Below are 24,697 nucleotides of genomic sequence, written 5' to 3' on the forward strand. Positions count from 1 at the left end.
TGGTCGAGCTTGTGCACCCACTTCAGACATAGGGCATGCTAACACCATTAGCTTAAAAAATGTATTGAATAACTGCTTTTCAAATCACCTTTGGATCTCAGGGCTTACAGAAACTGAATTACTCTGAATGAGATACATGGAGCAAGATGTTTTTGTACGTTGTAAAACAAGTCCCCATCTACTTCAGTTGTTTGGGAGAATGCTGCAGCGCTGTTTTGCTGTGAAGCCCCAGAAATGTTTTGTGGACTACGAACGTTCACACGACTTTCCATCGGCATAAGGGTGAGAAGATATTGACTGAATTGTCATTTTTGGGTGAACTTATCCTTTAACCACCTACAGGTAGGCTCACTGTAATACTGTAGACTGATCACATACGGTCAGCTACATATCCTTTGAATAGCATCACAGGATTTGTTTTTTTTTCTCACAATGGAAGCTAAATACTTCTCCATAAACCCAATCATTCAAAACCTACAGTGTCAGGACTTGTCTGCATTCCTGTTGTAATATCATTAGCTAAACATGCTTCTTATCTGGTGTCTTATCACTGCTGCCAAGTGGGCCTGAAAGAATGCTCTCTTTCTCTCTTTGTCCGTCTCTCCCATTTTCTCTCTCTCTTTGCCACCCTAAAGGCTTCTTCTCTTTGAGCCGGTTAGAATGAGGGGTCAAGTGTAGGGTGGTCTGTACACACCTGCGCATTAGGCCCTCTGTGTGTATGTGTGTGTGTGTGTGTGTGCGTGTGTGTGTTTGAGAGAGTGAGTAAGAGAGAGAGAGAGAGAGAGGGAGGGAGAGAGAGACTCCCTCCCCTCATCCAGTCTCCAGCTCCAGGTCCAGCTGTTGCCACATTCCTCCACACGTCGCGATTGGCTGAGGCCGCCGGCTTTTTGTGTACGTTTGGAGTGTATGTGTGCGTCTGTGTGTGTGTGAATGTGACAGAGGGCTATAAGTCTTATACCCAGGCGTCCTCATGCTGCACAGGGAAATGTCAAGGAAGAGGCTGTGATCACAACACAGGGAGAAGTGACAGAAGATTTCCGGGATTTTCAGGATCTTAGCTGCGTCCTCTGTCCTGCACGATGACAGAAGTGGCCTGTCCCGCTTCAATAATGGTGAGCACGCTTGTCTTTGTATTCGGGTACATGTACAGCATTCCTATTTTTTATGATACAAACGCGCGTTGCTCCATTAGGACGTTTACTTAAAGTCTTGAGCGGTGTTTAATCCCCAGCTCAGGCTGTTCTTTGCTGTGTTTGTTTCTCAAGTGAGCTGTTTAACGAGAAGCTCAATCTGATCCGACTTTAATTCCAGATTTTCTTCTCAGTGAATGAAACACAGACAGTTCTGTTGGTTCTGGGCTACCCATGTAAAGCCCCCTGTATAGAAGTATAGACGTTTTATACTGTAAGTAAGGTTGGAAAATTACATATTTATTATTAAATTATGTACTTTATTCTGGTTATCATAATATTGCCCATTTGACCCAAGCATTCCCCATTCCAGGTACTTGTACTTTACTTGAATATTTCCATTTTAAGAAACTTTGTACTTCTACTCCACCACAGTTTAGAGAGAAGTATTGTTCTTTTTACTCCACTACATTTGTCTGACAGCTTTACTGACTTACTCAGATTACTTTTTGTCATACTGCTCAGTAAAAGCCATGTCTCTCCAAACTTGGTCATTTAAAAATTGAATAGTCCTTATGAACTGAAGGATTACAGTTCCATTATGGGTTGAGAAAATGATCCTAAAGTGAATAAACTACTTAAACAAAGCTTGGATTAGCTGGAAAATGCATGAAAGCAGGCGGTTTTTCCATTTCTTTTAATTTAAAGTGAACTTTTTAGAGATACATGGTAGAAAATGATGCACTGCTGTAGATACAACTACCTACTACTTTGTTAGCTATAGCTTGCAAAGTATTTAAAATGAGTGCAACCTTATGCACCAGTAATATGTATCCAAAAACATGATATAATTGTAAAAATCTACTAAGGATCTGAATACTTCTTCCACCACCGACCCAAAACAAACTGTAAAGTTTTATGAATGAGTAATGTCTTTCTAGTTGAATCAATGTTTCCAAGTAAATGATATCCAGATTATAACTTCTGGGTGTACAGAGGGACACAGTGTCTTAACAACATCAACGTTACAATGTTAGGCAAGGTTTTTCAAGATGGCAGCAAGCCAAATAAAGTAAAATAAAGGAGCCAAACTGACAATTAATTCACAAAGCTTTAGAGAACCCAGATTTCTTCACAGCGTTGTGAAAGAAGTCTTTGTTTTGTGTCCTTTAGTAGAGGCAGTTTGGCATGTCATTGTTAGCTGAGATAAAACTAATGATTAAATTAAGTTAACTTGAATATATTTTTGGTATATTTACTGAATCAAAGACTTATCTTGACTTAAATATTCTCCAGTAATCAGTTATGACAACAATCTTTGACCTTTTGAACTTGCTTGGTTTTACAGTGCACCAGCATAGTCAGTAGTGAGCACAACAGGGATGTTATACGGCCCATTTGAAGACAAATCAGAGGATTGTTTCGGTTGATTATGTGTGGTAGGATATTGTATGTAGGTGTGTGAATAAGAATGAGCCTCATCCCTCATTTGACACAAACTGAGAGAATATCTGTGGTATAAGTGGATCAGTCTGGTCCAGACAGTGCGCCTAAATTATTCCATGACTCAGATTTGGAATCTGCATTATCATTCCTGCAGCCAATGACGAACAAACTGAAGAAACCACACCGAGCGGCAACATCGGACATTTTAGCCGTACCACCTCCCACCTCTTTAACATCTCACCAATTCAAACTGGTTTCATGACAGCAATACTTCCATCAGAATGCTAAGCTAATGTTAAAACCATTATGCCTGTCAAGTTGGCTCGGGTCGTGATGTGGAAACCAGGAGGATGCAACTGCTCTGTCACGAGGACTCATCATACCAAAACTGTTATCAGCTACTAGACTCGTACCATAACGAAAACATTATGATATACAGTATGTGAGCATACACATGGATTTAGATAAGGGTTTTTTTTTTTTCACTGTGCAGAAGTTAATTTTATTTCTACTCTGTTGTCAAGATATCCATGTATATGTCCTTCCAGAGTGCGTACTGTTTATGTGTTTACCAGGTATATGTCAGCTGAAAAAGGTAAAGGAAGAAGTCTGGCTCTGTCACTGGTGGAGTATAGGATCACATTTTGTTTTGAGGCCAGTGGTAGGGAACTTTTTTCTGGTCCACCATTAATCTCTTTTCCTTCATCTCTGGATTCTTTAGTCTGCGTTTTTATCCATTTCCTTTTCTTTTGTCTCCTGTTTCCCCCCACACGCTCAGTTTGTCTCTCTTGTTATCTCAAAGCCCATCTCTCTGCCTTCCTCTTTTCTTGTCTATCCAGCAGCCACAGTTCAGTTAACCCCTGTGAGCTTTGTTTCTAATGTGGGTTTTATGTCCCTCTAACAATTCACCGTCCCTCCTTGTCTCTCTGTCATATCCGGCCCCTCAGAAACCCAAACATCAGTTGATCCCCTGCATCTGGCGGTGAAGGTAATCTGGGCTTTTCCGAAGACACACACACCCTAGATAGAAATTCAACTTAGATTTCCTCCAACTTTGAGTCAGCTGCAATAACAATAGACTTTCTTTCCTGTAAGGATCTTGCATTTCGGCAAATGAAAAAAAGGAGTGTGAGAGAGTTAGAGTTGGAGAACAATGCTGGTGGATGTTTGTTGTGTTTGAGCGAAGGTTTCAAGGCCAAGTTGTGTTAATCAGCTTGCAGAGTTTTCACCAAAACACACACACGACGCACATACACCCTGGTGTCTTATGTAGACCAGTGACAGAGAAGAACTGTATGTCCGAAAGCATAGCACTGCATGTGTGTGTGGGGAAATGGTGACGTCTATGGTGTGTGTGCATCCTTAAAGCTTGTATTAAACTAATTAAAGCTCTGTTGGAGACTTTATTGGACACAGCGTGGTGAAGAGAAGCGAGGAAGATAACCCCATTAAGCCATATGAATTGCTCTATAAGAGGGACACAGAGAGAGGGACTCCATATTAAACAGCATCTGTGATACAATGCTGGCTTTGTCAGGTGGGAGGAGGAGAGGGTAACGCTGGAATGTAAGGGGAGGGGATGTTAGTGAGAGACAGAGGGATGGAGGAAGAGAGAGATAAAGATGAAGAGAGAAGAACAGCGAGGCGAAGACAGATAGACTTCTTCAGTCAGTTCTTTATGCTGCAACTTTACATTTCTTTAGGTTCCATTTTTAATTTTATGTTGCAACATTGCTGTGCTGACAGCCTGGTTAGGTTTGGGCACAAAAAGCAGTTGGTTAGGGGCGGCTCACCTGGTTCCGTCACAACAAACACAGCTGGAAATTGTCCAGGCAATCTCGCCATAAATACCCAGTGGCCTCACGCTTACGAATATTGAAACACAACCTCAAACTATCTGGCTTGGCAGCCGACACCAGTAACGCCACCTTCATCCAGCCCACCTCACGACATGAAAGTCAGCTCATACACATGTAATAAGACACGTACGGTAGAAATGTTGATATGGTGCATATTTGAGCGTATCCATGGTTTGCAGAAATGTAAAATGCCGACATTTTATCCTGGCGACTGTGCTGTTGACGAACAAGTGACTCGATTTGGTCCAGATTGAAGAGCATTGTGTTATTCTTAACAGTGTGGGTAGTCAGATTACTGATTAATGAAGGACCTGACATGTCCAAACAAGTGCATTTACTCTTAATTAATCTTAATTAATTAATCCTCTACAAGCACGTATTTTGTACTGCATCACAAACAAAACATGGTAAACACTTCCCAAAACAGCATTTTGGAAATCATTTTGTTAGGCGATGCATATAGATGGAAAAAATATGCAACTGGAACCGGAAATATAAAAACATATTCAGCAATTCCAGCCTATGACTGTCCAAAGAAATGGACCAGACCAATATACCTGCACACACCCCAGCACCTGGAACTCATGTGGTGCTCTGTTGTATTTGCAAAAGTGTCTTTTGTGCATGAAACTGGCCAAATTTTACTACTGCCAGCTCAATAGTCACCTTGACTACAGCTAGATGCACCAGCTTCCCCACCCTTATCTACATTAGTTGGTTAATACCACAGTTCATATCATTTTGAGGAGCTGCATGCCTTGAAACATTCTCAAGCCTAAGGCCAGTGTAAGATATTTTAATAAAGCAGCCACATGCACTCAAGAAGCAGATGGCCAATATTTAATATATGCATTAAAAGTAAAAAAGGACAATCCTGATAATGTTATCTTAAATTTTAAATATCTTAAAGAATATCTCAAGCATTGCAAATGAGAGGATTCTGAATTTTAATTTGAAAAACTGACATATTGAAGATTTAATCCAGGTTTTGTTGCATCAAAATGGACATATGCAAGTGACGTAACCATCCCAACTAGCACCAACAAAATCTGTTCCAAATCAAATGCATTCAAAGCTGTTGGACATATGGTTATGAGAATGCAGACTGCAACAGAAACAGACAGAACCAATAATGTAGAGGATAATTGAAACAGAGAGAAAGACAAAACAGATGTAGAGGAAATACAAAAAGAGAAGGGACTCGACAGAGGGATGAAAGGCGAGGGTGAAGAAAACAAAAGGATGAGATCAAAAAGTCAGAGAACGAACGCAGGACATGTCCTTCTGGTTTTATGAGTCCTCTCTCCATCTTCCATCATTCTGTCTCTCTCATGTTTCTCTCTCCTTCTCTGTAGCTCCATGTCTGGCTCCAGATGCAGTGAAAACTGCGCATTTTGGGGGGACTCAGCTGTTCTACAGATGGGATCAAAGAGAGCGTGTAGTGCTTGTGTTTTCTTTTTATTGTGTCCTTGTGATTTTGAAAACATTGTGTTTTTATGACATTGTTTCAGCTAATCGTCAATTATTTAAAGGGCTTAGGACAACAGGTTTAGGGCAACAGATTTAGAATCAAAGTTACAGGCCTGCCCATGAGGGTTATCTTTCCATTGGTCAACTTTCCCATAAAAGGAAAAAAATACCTCTGAAAACTGTCCCACTCTTTCATATCATTCCATTTCAGGAGTTAGTTTGTGATGAAATGCTGAAGTGTACTTCCCCTCTCTCACTCAGTCTGCCTCATTTTTTTGATCACCTACTGTATATTTCCCAGACTGACAGAGACAGAGTTTTGTCTATTTTGTATTTAGATTTATTGTTTGGTGATAGTTCAGTCCTTGCTCTTTGCAGGTTAACAGCAGAACCTCATACTAATTATTCATGTAGATTACGTAATATTCTGACATCAAACTCCACTGTCTGCAATGGAAAAGTGACGTCCTGTTTACTTAATGTTATTCCACAAACACACTGTACACCAGGAGACCTGAAAAATACAAAACAACAACCTGCATTATTGTAAAAAATTTAGAAATGAAAAGAAAATCAGTACTCTTCTTACTTTTTAAAATCTAATTCTATACAGTTTCCATTCATTTTAGCATGCTAAAATGCTATTATTAGATGCCAGATGAATAATCTACCTGATTCATATGCACAGTTGTCTGGGATATGTAGCTTTTCTTACTCTCAATGGGCTGTCAGTCAAAACCTGCTTTACTGGATTGGGCAATCCGACAAACTATAAATACAATTTTAACATATTATCTTATTACCTCATACAGTTGTTATTATGAACATGTTAGCACACGTTACCTGTTTACACAGCGAGCAAACACAGAGCATTATTAGCATTCATGTGGAGTCCTGTTTCTGGCCACCTGATGAATACAAGTTTAGTATTTGCTCTCTTTTAGCTCAGTTTTGGTCTCCACCAACTCTTTAAAAAATATGTGACACTGCCTGATGTCAGTGAGCTGAAAGATGCAAAAAGCCTCCATGGAGCTGAGATGTATCGTAGAGTTAAGTGATAATTCTCTGTGGGTTTGCCACGACAAGCGAGCCCTTTCATATCAAACATAGTCATTCCATCCTCTATAAATATTAAGATATTGAAAAGAGCAGCCATAAAGGCTAGGGAAATAAAAGCATCTTTCTCTAAACTTTCTCTAAACCTGCAAACCTACCAAGACCATCCAGTAATCTCATACTTGAGCACTCTAGTCCAGAGGCCCTGATAGCATCAGTTTTGATGATTGGCGATTGTGTAGACCCCTCAGGATACCAGAGCTGAAATCTGAAAATCTAGATGGGGGTTGACACAGCTCACTGCTCTGCTTAAACTGGAGCACAACAAGGCCAAAGACTTGTCTTGGCCTGCCCAGACTGGAGCTCACCTGCTGAAAGAAGGAGAGGAAGGGGGGCTATGGAGAAAAAATGGGCGACAGAGTGAGACAATGAGAAGGAACAATGGGGGAAATAAAAAATAAACTATGTATGTGTATGGTGGAAGTGAGAGCCAAGGAGATGGGAAAGGACATACAGGAAGAAAGCAGGGTGGGAAAGAGAGAATAGTCTTGTGATTAAACTCAAAACAATCCTTCTCAGCTTTGAAATAAGACTTTGACCTCCTTTTTTCCTCTGAGCTCTGGAGCACCTTTGCATTTGTCCATCTGATGTTGTCATCATACACCGTGTGTTTGCTTTGTCTACACTAGTGTTGAAAAAAATCAGAGGAATGTGGGGCCTCATATCTTTGTGTGATAACAAAAAGAGCTGATGCGTGACTTTATTTGTGGATGTTTGTGTGTTCGTAGGGGTTACAGAGGTGACTGAATTGCAAATAATAGCAAGTGTGTGTGTGTGTGTGTGTGTGTGTTTGTGTGTGTGTGTGAGAGAGAGAGAGAGAGAGAGAGAGAGAGAGAGAGAGAGCGTGTTTAAAGGCACTAAGGGTGTTAAAGCAGCAAAGGAAGTGACCTCAGAGAGGAAGTTGGCGCTGAATTCGAGGAAATGGTATATGAGGAAATGGGCTGGCTTTGATTTGCGCTTCCTCTGCGGGTGACTTGAGGAAGAAATGAAAACAGAGGAGAGTGAGATTGAAAAGGCAGAAGGATGGGAAAGGAGAAATGAAGGAAAGACAGGCTGAAGAGAGGGAAGAAGAGAAAACAAGGAGGTTATAGAGCTGGAAAACAGTTGAAGAAGCAGAAGTGAGCTCTTTAGAGGAAGGAAGTGAAAAGTATGAAAAACAAATACGATACTTGTGGTAAAAACTGTGTGAGGTGGATCATGATTACAGGATTATAACAGGATAACATAAAGGTGGGGGGGTATAACAAGAAGAGAGAGGAGGAAGAGAGGAAGGAGATGACAGAATGTGGAAAAGGAAATGTGGTTGAGGTGGTTTCCCAAATACTGTAATCATCTCTGCTTTAGTGAGAAGCATTTCACTCATCCAGCTGGGTGTGTGTGCATGTGTTTGTGCCTTTGAATGTGTGTGTGCACACGTAAATAGAAGCGAGACTGTTTTTCCTGTATTGAATTGTAGGGTACTGCAGGGGTTGTCCTTGGCACTGGATCTGAGTGTGTTTACTCAAACAAACAGGCATCTTTAAAACATTTTTGATTTTGCTGCTTGTTATCTCACTCATTCCTCTTTGTAGTTTCTCATGGCTTCCTACTTATACCCGCCCTTCAAACAATTTTGACTTGATTTTTTTATCTCTATCTTGGACTCCACTGTCAACTACTAAGATGAGTCATCCCCAAGCTGCAACTTCTGGGTCTGAAAAATGAAGCCAACAAAGAGCCAAAAGCTGCAGTTCCGCTAATGGCCACTTGAAGCTCTCACTCTAAAAGCAAGTCAATCCCCATAGACTCCCATATTAAAATGTCCAACTTTACAGCTGAAATAAACATGTTTATAGCCTAGCTAGCTGCGAGCTGTCAAGCTAATTGTCAGCAACCAGACGTCATTCGGCTCAGTTCAGCTCAACCCACGTTCCACCTCTTTGCCCATTTTTCCATGAGCCGTGAGTAAGCGGAGCCAGGCACTGACAGGATGTACAGATATGACAGCTGGCGGAGCCGCCCCACTGACCTTAACAATGGGTCTTTAGAAACCCTTAGGTAATTTCAAAAAGTATACGTCCATGTTTTATAAAGTGTGTGGTCATCTCACTTAATCCTCACAGTTGATCATTTTTGCTATTTCTCCTGAGGTAGACACTTAATGCTAATGCTAAATGCTAAACCAAAGGGCTTAATGTCTTTGGGAGCATGACATATCTTTGACATTTAACCAATGGCACAAGATGAGCGCTGATGGAGTCTCCAAAGTGGAAAGGACACATCCTCTGGGAAGCATGAATGAACCCAGTGAACTTCATCAACTGCTGTCTATTAGATTTGGCCCTATGGTTGCACTAGAGGAGAGGTCAGAGGGGCTATCAAAATATTAGGAACCATCATCTGGGTACCATGAATGTCTAATTTCTGGGTAATCTGGAATAGTTGTCAAGATAGTATCTTACTCTGGACCAAAATATTGGACATAAAAGTCAAGTTAAGTCTACTTATTTTTTCGAGCCAAAAATCACAATCACATTGCCTTAGTGGGCTTTACAATCTCTACAGTGTACAACATCCTCTGTTCTCAGACCCATGATTCGAGTGAGGAAAAACCCCCATGCATATCATGCAACTGATGTTGACCGCTGTCAACTGCTGTCATTTAAAAAAAACACACGCGCACACACACTTTCAAAGCACCAGGCAGTGCGATCATTACCAACAAGTCGTGGGAACTCTGTTTTCATGGAACATTCCTCCCAGTTCCTCCCACTGCAAACCAGCTTGTGTGTGTGTGTGTGTGTGTGTGTGTGTGTGTGTGTGTGTGTGTGTGTGTGTGTGTGTGTGTGTGTGTGTCTGCGTGTATTTTTTCCTCCCAAGTGGTATTTTCCCCTTGGAACACTTTCACACGGAGAGTTCCTCTCATGTGGCAGCAGCTGGGCATGCAATGCACAGTCGATTTTTTTTTCTTTGTGTGCATTTGTTGATGTTTATGTGTGTGTGTTCGTATTTGAGTGTAGCTATACATATGAGGCGTAGTCATTTGTAGTCTGTTTTTTCATATTTAGCTTTTATTGAATACGTCAAGTAACGTCAAGATTCAAATCCCATTTTTATTGGAGACCTGAGTACATATAAAATTATACAAGATGCTAAAAAGCAATTATATATATTTGATACAATCAAATCATTTAAAGAATATTATTATATGTGTGGTCTGAGGTGAATTTCCCTTCTCTCCATCTTAACTACAGGACTCTGAGATGATGTTCCAACCAGAGTCAGATCAGATGTCTCCAATTGAACCCAAGGTGAGAGGTCTGAGCACAGTATTTCAAAACTCTTTATTTCAAGGTAATTATAAATTGGCCATATAAATCCAAATCAATTCAACATTCAAGGGTCAGCTTTTTCTAGATTTACCAGAATGAAGAATATACTTATATTAAACAGATTGTGTGTGAAAATGACCTTTCAACTCTGACTGATGCTTGCAGTCTCCGCCTCTGGACCTGATTGACACAGGGAAGGGGCTGAAGGTCCAGACTGCCGCGCCTCATCTGGTGAGCCTGGGCAGCGGGAGGCTGAGTGTGGCAATCACCCTGCTGCCATTGAAAGAAGGTAACACACACAGACACACACATGTATTCCATGGGTTAGGATTACCAGGTCATACAGTCACTATTCATCTTCCCCTCCCTTCCCAATGCCCAGGATCAAGGATGTAATTTCTCTCAGGTCATGTAAAACCGTCACCTGTTGAAAGCAGACCTTTGCAGTCTCCTCCCTCCCTTCCTCATCCCTCCCCGATTGCTTTGTTTCCCCCGCCTTTCCCCGCTCTACTTCTCCACCCTCTCACTCATGGCTTCATTTCCATGGTTACTGGAGAGGTGGGGGAGTGTGATAGGGGAAAGTGATACTCTAGGCTTGGTCACAATAGAGTCAAGACAAGGAGCCAACATTACTTCCTCCCACAGGACTCCTTCGAGCTGAAAACATATTCATAAAAGTGACTCGTCCACATCGTTGGTTATTTATTTTTATTTTCATCGGGGATTGAATGTATCCTTCTTATTGGCTAATGCACGGACTGACTGCGAAGTTAACCCTACAAAAATGAGGACAACACTGCGCCAACCCAAACAGCTATAAAACAGGAATGACGACTCACACAGCATGGTCTCATGATGCTGTCTACTACAACAGACAGAAAGCCACAATTCCATTAAACTGAAATCCACACTATTCCTTGGAGAAGCAGTTTTCAAATCAGTCCAAGATGTTTTTTCATTCAACAAATTGTATCCAGCAAACATTGGCATAAATGATGCACTGCATGTGTCCGCACACAGACACGGGATGATTATGGTGACATAATGTCAGTGTATTTATAGTTATTATTTATAGTTTCTCTATCATCAGCCACCCACAGGTGTCCTTCTCCCTCAGTCACTCTCTCCTTCTCTCTTATACACACACACACACACACATATGCACACACACATACATTCATCAGATCAGCAAACCACAGGCGCCATAGCTTGATTATTATTCCACTTAGTTGGCCAAACACATGATAGCGAAGAAATGGCAGCAAAGATAGAAAGATTTTACAACATGATAAAGTGAGACATGCTTGTACAACTGATTATAATTCAATAGCCTGCAGATAGTAGATGGAATACTAATACAAACGGACTGACATTAGATTAAAGGCAGTAAAAGTTGGTGAGTATCTGTCCTTTGCGGAAAAACACTGGCGACTCTCGCACACACTTGTAGAGTTAACATGTCCTGTGAAATTCACAGAGCTCTCATTATGCAGAAAGACAGGCACTTTTTTGTTTTGCCTCCTCTCAGCCATGAGAACAGTGCAGTGAAAAAATGTACTGGCCTTTAACTGGATGGATTTATTTGCTTTTTAAATTAGGCTCTGGTCAGTATAACAAATTGCAGACAAACTGCTTAGTTTCTCCTTTAGGTATAAGAGTGTTTTCAACCACTTATGAACACCATGTTTTACAGAATAACACAGTGGATGGCATTAAAATGATAGGTAAGCCTTTGGACTGACCTGGATTTTTCTAAAAGCAGCCCAAATGCCTATTATAGTTGACATTATTACTATTCTTTGCATAACCCGTAACACATTGCCACGCACTTTCACAATCTCCCAGCTTGGTGTGTCTTTCCATGAGGAATGCCAACAATGTGTACAAGCCAATTTAGCAGAACTGAGGGCCTATTTTTCTTCACAATGTGTCTACTGAAGAGGAAAGACCAGTTAGAATTCATAAAACTGAAGTTGTCCTTTAAAGTGTGGATCATAGACCACACATATGGTTCAAACAGACAGTTTAATCAGGTTTCCACAGCGACATGTAGATCAGTCTATGGTGCAATATATTTACTACACTTTCCTTTTTAATGATGATCACATCTGTATTGCTTGACGTTCCAGGGGTGACCCGCATAGGCCGAGAAGATGCTCCTATTCCACAAGATATCACTATCCAGGGGCCTGGCATCGAGGCAGAGCACTGTCTCATCTTCAATGAAGGTTGATGTCAGTTCACTTTTTACACAATGAATACATAATATTGTGAAGCCTCTGAATTAACAGTTATCTCATCTTTTTCACATTGAAGTGTTCCTTTAATCAACAAGGCTTTTAACCTTAGTTTGGTGTATAATCTAGCCAAAAATAACATAATTCTACTGCTAGCAAATCTGCCAGTGAAGTGAGATTACAATATTTGAAATCATTTTTCAAACTCCTACAGATTGGATCTGCTAGATTTCATCAGTACGTAATGAGTCTTTTGTTTTGTTTGGGAGTATTATTATAACAAAATGTCAACAGAGTCAGTTAGAATTACCAAATTAATCTTTCAATTGTTTCAATCAAAACAAAGTTTCGAGATAAATATGGAACTGATCCATTAAGCTGGAAATCTTCCGGTGCACTGTCAGTGTATTGTGTGAACGATAGAAAAAGATCTTTGAAGAGACAGAGAGAAGCTGAGTGATTGATTACGCTCTTGAGGTTGTTTTTGTTCCTGTGTGATTCAGCACATGTAATTACTACGCTAAGCATCCAGACCAAAGCCTTGTAGTGACGACAGGAATAGCACGGTTTTATGTGCATGTTATGTTTAAAATCTATTTTGTAGTTAATTAGTTCTTTGAATAGGGAGACTCTTTCCTTTAAGTGATGATGTAGCAAATCATAAGGGTATACTGATCCCATACTTTGTCATCATTACCTCCGACACAGGAGGGGTGGTGACCCTGGACCCCTGTGATCACCTCTGCAGTCTGGATGGAGTACAGGTCACTGTGCCCACACCGCTCACACAGGGTAAGATACACACAAACTCTCTCCAACACAAGCTTTGATATATTGCCACCTACTGGTCAATAAAAGAAGTGGAATGAAAGTTGATTTAATTGCATGGAGTGAGCATATTTTCACTATTTCATAACTCAAGTGTTTGTGTCTGTGTGTGTGTGTCTGTCTGTGTGTGTGTGTGTGTGTATGTGAAAAATAGATAGATAGAGAGAGAGAGAGAGAGAGAGAGAGAGAGTGGTTAGTTTGCGGTTTGGTTAACTTGCATTCCTTTCAGTGTGTGTATGAGTCATATGGGTACAGTTAACATTGTGCTGACGTTTTCCATAGAAACGACAGGGTGCGCAGTATGTTTGTGTGTGTGTATTTTCACATAAATGTACAGGTCTACTTGTGTGTGTGTGTGTATGAGCACTTCCACATGTTTGTGTATGTGTTTCAATGATGCAGTGCTCTGGTTCGGTTTAATTCGTAGTGGTTTTGGAACAGCGAGCTGCAAGTGAGTCACAGCTTCCAGCAACTGCAGAGGATACACTACTCATGGAGTCCTGTTATAGTCAGATACAAACAGAATAGCCTCCCAAACTCTCTTTCTTTTCTTATCTTTCTGTCCACCCCTGTCCACGTGCCTGTCTGCTCTCTGTCTGCCAATACCTTGATCTGTTTATCTCCTGTCTGTGTCTCCTCTCTTTTCTTCTCTCTTCTCCCAAATTCCCTTTTTTCAGTTGCAGAGCTCTCCCAGTTTCTCCTCGGTGTTCCTTCCTTTTTCTTCCCGTCAACTTGCGCTACAGTGGCTTTTCCTTCTCCGTGGGTCCAGCTTTCTCTGTGTACGCTTTTCTCCCTTTCATTGAGCCCTGTGTGGCCTGGCCATTTTAAGTTAAATATTGACAGGCCTATTTATCTTCCAGCTGTGCCTGGCTGATTCAAATATTGACCACGTTTGTTTGTGTCTACACACACGAGGCCGGGACATTGTGAAGTAGCAGGGGTTGGAGAAAAGGAGTGAAAGACAAAAAGGGGTTAAAAAAAGTCAAAAGGGCATGGTTTGGAAAATTATGGAGAGAAAGAGAGAGAGAGCGAACATCTTTCAAGAATATCCACTGGCCTCGGATGCTCTGGGTTGAGTTAGTCTAACCACACACACACTGTAAGGCAGCCTGGAGATGATTAGCTATGTTTAGGAAGTGATCTGTTCTGTATTTGGGACTTTTGAGCTTGACCTGGAATCACATCAGCGTCACTGTTAGCTCGCCAGAACAGATGGAAGTCACTTGTTGAATAGTAATATGTTCATACAGCGTAATAACAGCGATGATGACAGTATAAATCATTGTGTGGCAACAAGGGCAATGAGAAACAAGCAGTATAAGGACTGCAGGCTTTCTCATTCATTCTTCTTCTTACAAAAACAATTAATGGGATAACATCTGACTCTGCTCTTCAGTTCGCATTTTAATGGAGTCTGCATGTAAAACTCCCATGTCCCAGCATTCACACCAGTCTGAAGCAAATGCAAATCTTGCTGCCAAACAAAACAGAGCCACTATAACCACTCTCCCTCTCTCTTTCTCTATCACACACACATCAGCAAACATGATAAAAGACAAAGTAGCTGTAAGAGGGTTCATGTTGTGTTGAAAATGTCTGCAGTTGACAAAGCATCTGAAAGAAGCAGCCAGACAGACTGCCCCTGATTTAAGCTAAGGGGGCAAAGTATCACAGATTTTTTTTTTTCTTATTTGCTTAACAGTGATATCTTTCCTTTCCAAAGTCTTCTACGTTGTCTTTAGCAAGCCAGTCTGTCTGGCGTACCTCAAATCCCCTTCCCTCCCCTTTTCTATTGTTGTTTTGTCTCAGAAGTCAAATTAAATGCTTCCTAAATGAATTAGGTTGTCATTTCTATATAATGAAATCACCAGTTTTACAAGGTTTTTGAGTCAGCCCCTATATCCCTACTGGTTTGGGGTTTAACTGGTCCAAAACATTTCAAAGAAAGGAGAAGGAAAATAGGTAGGTAGACAAAGAAAAGCTAAGGGGGCGTCTACCAAATACCTCACCGTCTAATAGCCTTTGAACCTACCATCTGCAGATAGGGGTGATGCAGTTCAGCGCGGTTGGTTTACATTCGTTTTATTAATTAGTTGCACGTGTGTTTTTCCGTTTTCATTACTTTTGTGAAGCTATAAACCGTAAGTAGCGGCTTAACGTTTTCTGACAGTATTTAAGGTCGTTCGCCGTCGCAAATGTTGCCCCTTTTCACCCCTTTTTACCGGCAGTTGGTACAGTCCGGCACTCAGACTTGTGGATGGTAATTCAGGCAACTTTCTTCCACACGGAGTGAAGACGAGAGAGGAGGCTTCCCAGTGAGGAGGAGGAAGGAAAACAACAACACAGACACTGGCAGAAGTGTAGCTAGATAAATAAAAGTACTTTTTTTATTTTTGTTTTTTTAGGCGCCTTTTTTAGCCAGAGTTCTTGTCATGATAATTTGTCAGACGTTAAGAAGAAGACAACACAAGTCGTGATAAGTGCTCACTGAATGGGACTCAAAAGGTTTGTAACGGCTTTTTAAAATGTTTTTAAATTAAGCTAGCTCTTCTGGCCAAAGTAACATTAGCGTTGCATTTAACTTCCTCAGGCAGTCTGTAACTCTGTGATGTGAGTGTGTTTGGTAAGCTCCCTCCTCTCCCTCTTTCTTTCTGTCCCTCTTCCCTCTGATGCTAGTGATGGCCGATTCACCTTTAAACCGGTGTCCCTTACCTCTCTTGTGTGTTTTATGAACACATGCTCTTTGAACAGGTTGGCCAATGTTCCCAATCTTGGATTTGGTAGTTATCGCCATCAATCGATACATCTGTCTGCCGGTATTTTAAGCTTTGTCGTATTTGACATTTAAATGAGCAGATAGGGCTACTTTTGCATAAACAGCATATGATCATCAGCTGATATTGAGTTTCCTTTTAAAAAAAAAAAAAACACAAACCCCTCTGATCGGCTGCAATGGGGTCCACCAGAAATACTAATGAAGTGCCATCTGTTACTATAGATCAGTCAAGAATACTAATGCACTAGGCTGATATCACTGAACTGACATATCCTCTTTGCTTTTTTTTTTTTTTTTTTTTTTAAATAGTAGAAAACTAAAGCACAGCTCCACATGACTTAGTGTCAGCAGGATAGCAGATGTGAAATCAGTGCCTCCTCTCAATGCAGTCCAAGCCACTGAGTGGTGAAAGTTACATTCTTACATGCAGCCAAATGGTGAAGGCGTTCCAGCACAGCCTGTTTGTTTTAGCATATTGCCTGCACCTTTTTAGATGTAAATAACCTTGGTGTGCATGCCTCAGGGTCATACATTTTGCTGTCAAGTTCACAGACTGGTGTGATTGCATGAGACAAAAAGAACTAGCCCATGGCTATGAGGACAGGCAGGATACCTGACACCTGGACACAAAACCTGCTTCATTGTCCTGGATGTTATTGTGTTCACAAGCCTCTCTTCTGCCTGCCTCCAGCACATTTGGGCTTAGAAAAAAATCTTACACTATAAACCAGAGAAATAAGACATATGTCCTTTGTTATCAGTTTATATGGTGTTTGTCTTAAGCTTTCTTTCCTTTCTTCCTGGTAGATTAGAGCTTGCTGATTGTTTATACCCATTGTTGTCCCCAGGCTCGCAAACCTTCACTTGAGAGAAGTGGTGTGGGGGTTGATGAAATGATGCTTTGTGGATGAGGTTTGATTTATAGAGCAGAGAGAAGATATCTACTGACTGAGCTTCTGGTCTGGAGCCAGATTTTGCATATGGATTAGTGAAGCATGATGTATATTGTGCCGATAAATTATAGGAATTTTCTAAGTTATTTATTGTATCGGGAAATCAGAGCTGATAAATGGAGACAATAATACAAAGCCAAATTGCTTTCATTGACTCAAAGGGGCTCTCTGTAACAATTTGTTTTACATATGTTAATCACTTTTTTATTGGCCATTTTTTATGAGACCTTCTCTTTGTTGTCTGTACAAGCCTCTAGATGATTTGTTGAAGTTGTTTAATGCTGATGGATTGTGGATTTCTTCAGAATTTCTGCAACAGTGATGTCATGTGACTTTATGCAAGTTCTCGAGTGCCTCATCTCAGTGCGTCTCTCTGCTTTGCTAACAGACGGCAACAGTAGCTAACGTTATTTTAGAAATGGAGTCCGCTAACATAAACTAACGACTGGCTTCAAGCACAACACAGAAGTTCCACAAAGTGCTGCATCTACACACCTGGATACAGTAGGTGGCGGTATACACCTTTACCTTTAGTCGGTATGTGATTTCCGAATAAACGCAGAAGAGAGGAAGAACAAGAACAAGTGCAACACAGATCTTCATCAACTTGTGGAACATTATCTGTCTTTGCTCACTAAATCTTAGACTTTCTTACCCTTGTGTGTGCTAAAACTACAAGTTAGGAACAAAAATGTGAAGTTAATGGTTATCTTAATGGTATCAGCCTTGCGAAGAAGGTAATTATCTGTTATCTGTATCGGCTGAAAAAAATCCATATTGTGCGTCCCACCGTTTTCTCTACATTCATTCAAGAGTGGTGGACCGATACAGTAAGGATATTACCACTGCAGCAAGCTAAAATGGGCAATTATATATTTTAATCTTTTATTCATGATCAAATAACTAAATATAAACAATATTGTTGCAATCACTGTTAGCACTTTAACCATACCAGCAGACATGGACACAGAACAAATACCAAAAATTACGCCCTGCCACCACTGCTACAAAACTACTACAGAGGAAGCACTGCATCTCTAATCTGAATGTGTGTGTGTTTGTTCCTGTGTATGATATAGAGAGAAAGTGTGTGTGAGTGACTGAAACAATCTGCACCGACTCCCTTGAGAAAGACCAGTCTGTTTTTTCATGATGTGACTGCTGGACCCTTGTGCCCCAGAGAGGGTAATTTGTGGTTTTTGAGGCCAATTTACACTCCCACTGGGACGTGTGTGTGTATGCATCTTTTCATGAATGAGTAAATTCAGCTACTAGTACTTAGCATATTTAAGGGATCAAAGCAACAATTTGAAGGCAACCAGTTAAATAATTAGACATTTTGATAAAAACAAATGGGGAATCTTTTACCTGACTGTTTTAGATTGTGATTACTTGTCAAAACCTGACTACTTAGCAGATAAGTGCGTTTCATCGACACGGGATCCTTGTAATTGGTTTATTTTTCATTCTAACCTAACGCTCTCAATTTGGCAATTCCTCCACTTATGCTAACCAAATAAAGAAACAGTTTTGAGTTTCCTCTTCCATAACATTGTGGTAAGAGTGTAGTTTGGTTCGCTCAGATCTACATGGGAACAGAAATTGGCTCCAGACGTGATACAGGCTCCTACATCTGTGTCCTCAAAGGCTCTGAGGTCTGACTTTGTAGATGGCAAACTTTAAATTATCCTATAAATGTATATACAGACTAATTTCCAGCTTTGTTGCTGTTCTAGAGGGTCTGTCCATATGTGTGTGTGTGTGTGTGTTGGGGGGGGGTAGACCTTCGACATGGGAGGCAAACTCAATTTGCTGGTAAACAAGTAAACACGTGAATGAAATTAAATGTTTTTTGTTGTGGATGGTGTGTGGGGAGTGGGCATGTGTTTGTGTGCAAGTATTTAGGACAGCAGACTTAAATTTGGTTTGTGTGCAAGCAGTTAAGATTAGACATTTCTGATGGGATGTGGAGGATGCTGTGTGTTCCTTTGTATTTGTATCACAGATGGATTTAAGGAGAAAGGGTCAGGAAAAGGTTAGTCCTTTTCTTTAGAACTGTAATAACCGAGCCAGAGGAAGTTGAATCACCAGATCTTATCTCTTAAAACACAGTTTCTGACATTTCTCAATCTTTGTTTCTTTTTTCGCATCCTTTCTGTAAAAAAGGGCTTTCCCTGTCACATATGCTCACATTGTGCTTGTGTTTGTTTACGGTGAAGATGGAAGGAGGAGAGGATTAGCTCGTAGTTATTTGTTAGCTGCATGAGGAGCCCTGAGAGGAAATTAGAAAGAGGGAGGGGGTGGGCGCTGTGAACAAATCAGGCCGACACACTTTACCCTCCACTTTAAAGGTGGCACATGGTGAGGCTATTGAGGGTAGGAAATTAGATTTTTACAAGAGCTGACTGCTGCTTGCAAAGTGTGTGTGTGCATGCCTTTGTGTTCGCTGTTGTGCTAAATACTGAGTGTTACTGTGAGTCATTAGACAGACACTGTTACAAGACATGTCCCTCCACACAGAGATACAGTATGCACAAACTTTTGAAGAAATACACACACATTACTCATGTCTGGCAATGAGGAACACATATTATTAGCTCTTGCTCATGCTTGCCTTCATTTTGACCTTTGTGTCTGTGTGTTTGTGTATTTCTCTCCTTTTACACATAACTTTTGGTCTCTCTGTCTTGATGCCACTGCTTCACAGTTTGCGCCCAAACCTGCAAGATAGTGTTTACATGAGTATATATTTGAGAAGTTCAAAGTCCAGCTGTGTAGACTAAACATTTCTTACACTGTTTTCATGTGTGTGGTTTTCACTACACTTCACAGCCTCACTCCGGTCCCCCCCTGTGCTGAGAAATTACAGCTTTGAAGGCAAAAAAAAACCTCTGCTCTCTAGGCACTCTAAGGCAATGTCTAGACAGGTATGACACCTCTCTAAGATCAACCATAATCTCCAATTTGGCTATTAGAGTGACTTTTTAGTGGAGATGTTTGTGAAACTGGACTTTAGGTGAAGATTGAGTAAGAAAAGGGCAGAAAGAGAGATGCGAATTAGAGAGAAGGGAAAAGAAAGAAAAACAGTTTTGACATTTTTCCATTCAGTCTTTTTCCATTCGCCCTCTTGCTATCCCCCCTCTTGCCTCAGTGGTTGTGTGTCTCTGACTTCAGGTCCAAGGAATCTGATGGAGCTGTAATGGAGCTATTAAGGAGGTGCTTTTTTAGTCTTTTACACACATGCTAACATTGTGGGGGGGTTACTGTAACGTGTATCTGAACCTTCTGCCTGATGGAGGTCGAAGGGAAGGAGAGAGCAAAGATATGGTACATCAATAAGACAGAAAAATGAGTGGGGATCTCCTGGTTTTCCATCCGGTTCTCAAAATGTACATCAGTGTGGTGTTTTCATTTCTTGTCCTGCATCAGATGTCCCGTGTGTGTCAGCAGCAGCACTGCTGTCTCTCTCCCTTCCCTTCTGAGGTATTTGGACAGCTGTGGCTGGCTGTGTGTATTACAGAGGTTGTGACCCTGACATCTTGTTTAATACCTGGCCCTCTCAGCCTAATTGATGGCCAGAGCAAACACTGTGGTCTGGCTGTGCATGAGCTTGTGCAAGTGTGTGTCTGGCTGTGAATAAATATCCCAGGCTCATACCAATATGAAGCTGTACTTACTGCCTCTTCACACAATAGCTTATGATCTATTCCTAATATGTATACCTCAGTGGACTAGTTGTTTTTCTGCTCAGCAAGATCTGTTTTTCTGATGTTTGTGCCGCACTCACACAAATGCCAAGGAGTACTTCTTACAATTACTTTTTGATCCATGAGTAAGTCTATACTACTCTCCTTATGCTATACTCTACCCAGCTGTAGATTACTTACCCTCTACTGTTATACATATCAGTTTCATCTCTAATTTTATGTGTGTTTTCTTCCCAGGTTATTCCCTGTGTTTGGGTAAGTCCTATTTCTTCCGGTTTAACCATCCCGAGGAGGCCAGCAGAATGAAGAGCATGCTTCCTCAAAAGAGCCCCGTGTCCGCTTTGGCCTACAACACAGGTACACACAAAGGGGTTTGTGTGGGAGCTGGAAATCCTTGAAAACTATTCAATTTTAATTCGGTGTTTTCAGCATTTGAAAAGTGCTTACATTTTGGGGATGGTGTGCTTGAAACAGCTTGAAATTGTAACTACATTACTTTCAGAATAAATTGGATTTATACTGGCTCAGGCACTTTGTATAGGATGTCAAGTCTACTTACTGGTCACACATTCTGAAACATGAACCCCTTTTTTTGTTTAGTTTTTTATTTGACAGCCCTCTGTAGAATGCTTTCACAAAGCATAAATGCAGTTGTTTATAGCACAATAACATTGGATTTAACATGATGAAGTGAAATAATCTTATTGAGTTACATGTGCATATAAATATGTAACTTACCACATATGTAAGTTGGCGAAAAGCTTGAAAATGCACCCTGAAAATGCTTAAATTTGACTTTGAAAAAGGTGTTGGAACCCTGACACACACACACACACTCACTCACACAAGGTCCGGTGGTAAACCCCTTTCCTGACCCCTGAACTGCACTTGATCCCTGCCCTTTTTTCTTTGTTCCTACTCTCTGCCTTTGTTCTGCCACGTCACCACCTCCTCTTCTTCCTCCCTCCCTGCTCTTTCAGCGTTTCACCTATTCCCCTTCTATAATTCTTCATCAGCCTATTCCCTCGATGTAACATCTGTCCGGGTGAAAATATTTGCTCCTATCCCCTGATGGGGGATCTCAGGGTAAAGTTACCGGTAGATAACATGACCCAGACAGGTGTGTGAGATTTGGGTGTTAGTCTTGAGTGTGTGTCAGTGAGACTGAAGTGGAGGTTGGGGGCAGGTATTTCTTTCAGGCCTCTCATATGTCTTTCCTAAACATACGTTCTCACTGTCACACACATGCTAAAGCTTAAATTTGAAGCATAATGGAATGTTTTTGTCATCTGGTGCCTTGGTGATACAGCTGGACTCTTCTTTGTGATTGATCGGGCTCTGAGCAAGGTGTGTGTGTGTGTGTGTGTGTGTGTGTGTGTGTGTGTGTGTGGGTGTGGGTGTGGGTGTGTGTGTGCCATAAAACATAACATAATACCATAATGAGTGGAATCCTTGCTCTTTAAACTTCTAGACATAAGGAATGCACTCCTCTCTTTTCCAGCTTCTCTGATGTTTTTGTAGAAATTACTTTCATCTCTCGCGCACTCACATTCAAACACACACTCTCAGCAAACTCTCCATAACAGGCAGCCAAAATCTTTACCGTTATCCTCCCGATTGCCAAGACTCACACTCTGAAACACGCACCTAAAGTGAGGACTCCCACACAAAGTGAAAGGAGCGGGGCATAGAAGAGAATAGTCAGAGCACTTCAGGCCTCCGGTATAAATCTGCCCATGTATGGACACAAACACCCTGCATGTGTGTGTCTGTGTGAGTGCTTCTGGATCTTATGATGTCTTTAATTTTCTGCCCCATTTCTCTCCACCATGTAAGGTTTGACATTTACTCACACAGGCTTTGTTCAGCTATGACGTGCGCTGTTAGTTACTCTACTTTCTTTTATAATGTGCAGCTGAATATTCTCACTTATGCTTATATTCTTTAGCACATATGTACACTCTCGGCACATGTACACATGTGTGTGCTTCTCTCAGGCGGGCCCGCAGTTGTCAGTTATATGGAAAGCTTTTGTGCGTGTGTGTGGGTGTGTTTGACAGTTAAACACTGGGTGGTCTAAGCTGGAACATTGTAATAGCTTCTTTTCCACATAAAGCCACAGATGAATTAAAAAAAGGGTATGTTTCTCCCACATTGCTTTCTCCTAAGTGTTTTTACCTGTATTTTTGAACACAGGATAACATTTAGGGAGGGTTTTTTTTTTTTGGGAATTCTGCACAGCAAATTGGAACCAGTGCTATTTGTCAAATATAGTGCTGCCAACCTCAGCAATATTTAACCAAGTAAAAATAGTTTTGGGTCATTTGTTTTGGTAAGATTTAGCAGGAAGGAAGTCAAACCTGACTCAGTTGAGGTTTAAAAAAGAGACCCCCTTACTGCTGAAACTGCTTTAAATAAAGGCTTTAGAGAGGGCGGGGGGCCTCTCGAGGGTATTCCAGAATATCATGTGGTCTTTTTCATTTCCCCAAATCCTACTCTGAGGAGCTGAGCTAGAATTGGAGTTAAAATGTTTGTCTTGGATCTAATGGATGGTTTTGTGCAAGAGTGTATTTGCAAGCAGTGTGTGTTTGTGTGTAAGTTGAAGCCTATTCTTGGTGATTTGCTGCCAGTTGTGGATTGCTTGGGCTGGGTTTGTCCTGCCAAGGACCTAATCTATGAATAGCTGCAGCTTCAGGTACATACACAACTTCTCACTTTCTCTCCTCTGCCACCATTTATGACTCTATGCCCCTCCATTTTTTGCATCTTTTCCCTTCTTTTCCTGTTACTGATCTTTGTTGTTTTATACGAACAGAACTTAAAAAATGACATGCCCCGCCATCGCTTATCCTAGTTATACTGCTTCCCTCTTATTTTTCTTTCTCTTTACACACGGTTCCCTACATATTAGGGCTTAACAATTATGCAATATGGCCAAGTGTAATATCCAAATCACAGGAGCAGCATTTTTTTGATAAGGACAAATTTTTCACAATACATCATTATAAATAAAGCATTGTGGTGCTACATAGACCCCCGGCCTACAAATCAAATTTTCTAGACATAAGGAAACGTGTGTGTAATACCCCAACAAAAAGAATCACTCAATAATATTTTTTATATAAACCTAAATAATGCAAAATTATTGTATACACTAAAATCGTGACTCATTTCACCATCACAATATCCGTCAGATTAATTGTAATATGATTGTTGGCATATCGTTCACCCTACTCCATATCCCTCTTTGTTTCCCCATATATACTGTATATTTCGCTGTTTCTCTTAATGTTCACCTGTATTTGTGTGTCTGCACTTTCCAAAATTATCTATTTTATTTCTGCTCCATTTTTTCTGTTTCCCATCTCCAGACTACCTGAAGTTTAGCAGTGACTATAGCCATGCAGTGGTGGGCGGCACCAGCAGTGCTCGGGGCATGCGATCAGCCTCTGAGCTCCGGGACTTGATGGACACCCTGCAGCGCAAGAAGATTGCCCTGGAGAACAGCCTGAGAGCCAACGGGAATGCCAACCCCTCCTACTTCACTGTGACACAGGTCAGCTATCATTTTAAGATTTATTACTCTGCTCTAACACGGCTTGCAGAGTCTGTATTGTTAGCTAGAATGTTTGTCTTGGGCTCAACAGAGCTAATCAGAGTTTACTCATTATCCACAAGACCAACCATAGCTAACTAGGGTTTATCCATTATCTTGGGCTACTGCAGTGTTTAACTGGCAACATAAGATTTACTCAATACTCTTGTTTCTGTCACAACAGGAGTGGAGGAGTGCTTATGTGCTAAAGCCTCACTAGGCTCATTATTTTCTCCATATATTTCTCTCTGTATCTACCTCTGTCATAT

The 24,697-nt window shown here is 41.0% G+C and overlaps 1 protein-coding gene across 2 annotated transcripts in view; it reads left to right on the forward strand.

The window, feature by feature from the left end:
* The first annotated feature begins 1,064 nt into the window (after window positions 1-1,064).
* Window positions 1,065-24,697, forward strand: part of phldb2b (pleckstrin homology-like domain, family B, member 2b) — a 43,287-nt gene continuing 19,654 nt past the window's right edge. Inside the window, exons 1-7 of one of the 2 annotated variants that reach the window (XM_073488733.1) lie at window positions 1,065-1,112; window positions 10,255-10,311; window positions 10,498-10,621; window positions 12,462-12,560; window positions 13,278-13,361; window positions 21,071-21,190; window positions 24,205-24,389. In XM_073488733.1, coding sequence (XP_073344834.1) covers window positions 1,080-1,112; window positions 10,255-10,311; window positions 10,498-10,621; window positions 12,462-12,560; window positions 13,278-13,361; window positions 21,071-21,190; window positions 24,205-24,389 — 702 coding nt within the window. In that variant the 5' untranslated portion in view covers window positions 1,065-1,079. Of the gene's footprint in view, window positions 1,113-10,254; window positions 10,312-10,497; window positions 10,622-12,461; window positions 12,561-13,277; window positions 13,362-15,697; window positions 15,903-21,070; window positions 21,191-24,204; window positions 24,390-24,697 lie in introns of those variants that run through there. The other variant, XM_073488732.1, reaches the window with a different exon arrangement.

Source organism: Pagrus major, chromosome 19, assembly GCF_040436345.1.
Source record: "Pagrus major chromosome 19, Pma_NU_1.0".
NCBI lineage: Eukaryota > Metazoa > Chordata > Actinopteri > Spariformes > Sparidae > Pagrus > Pagrus major.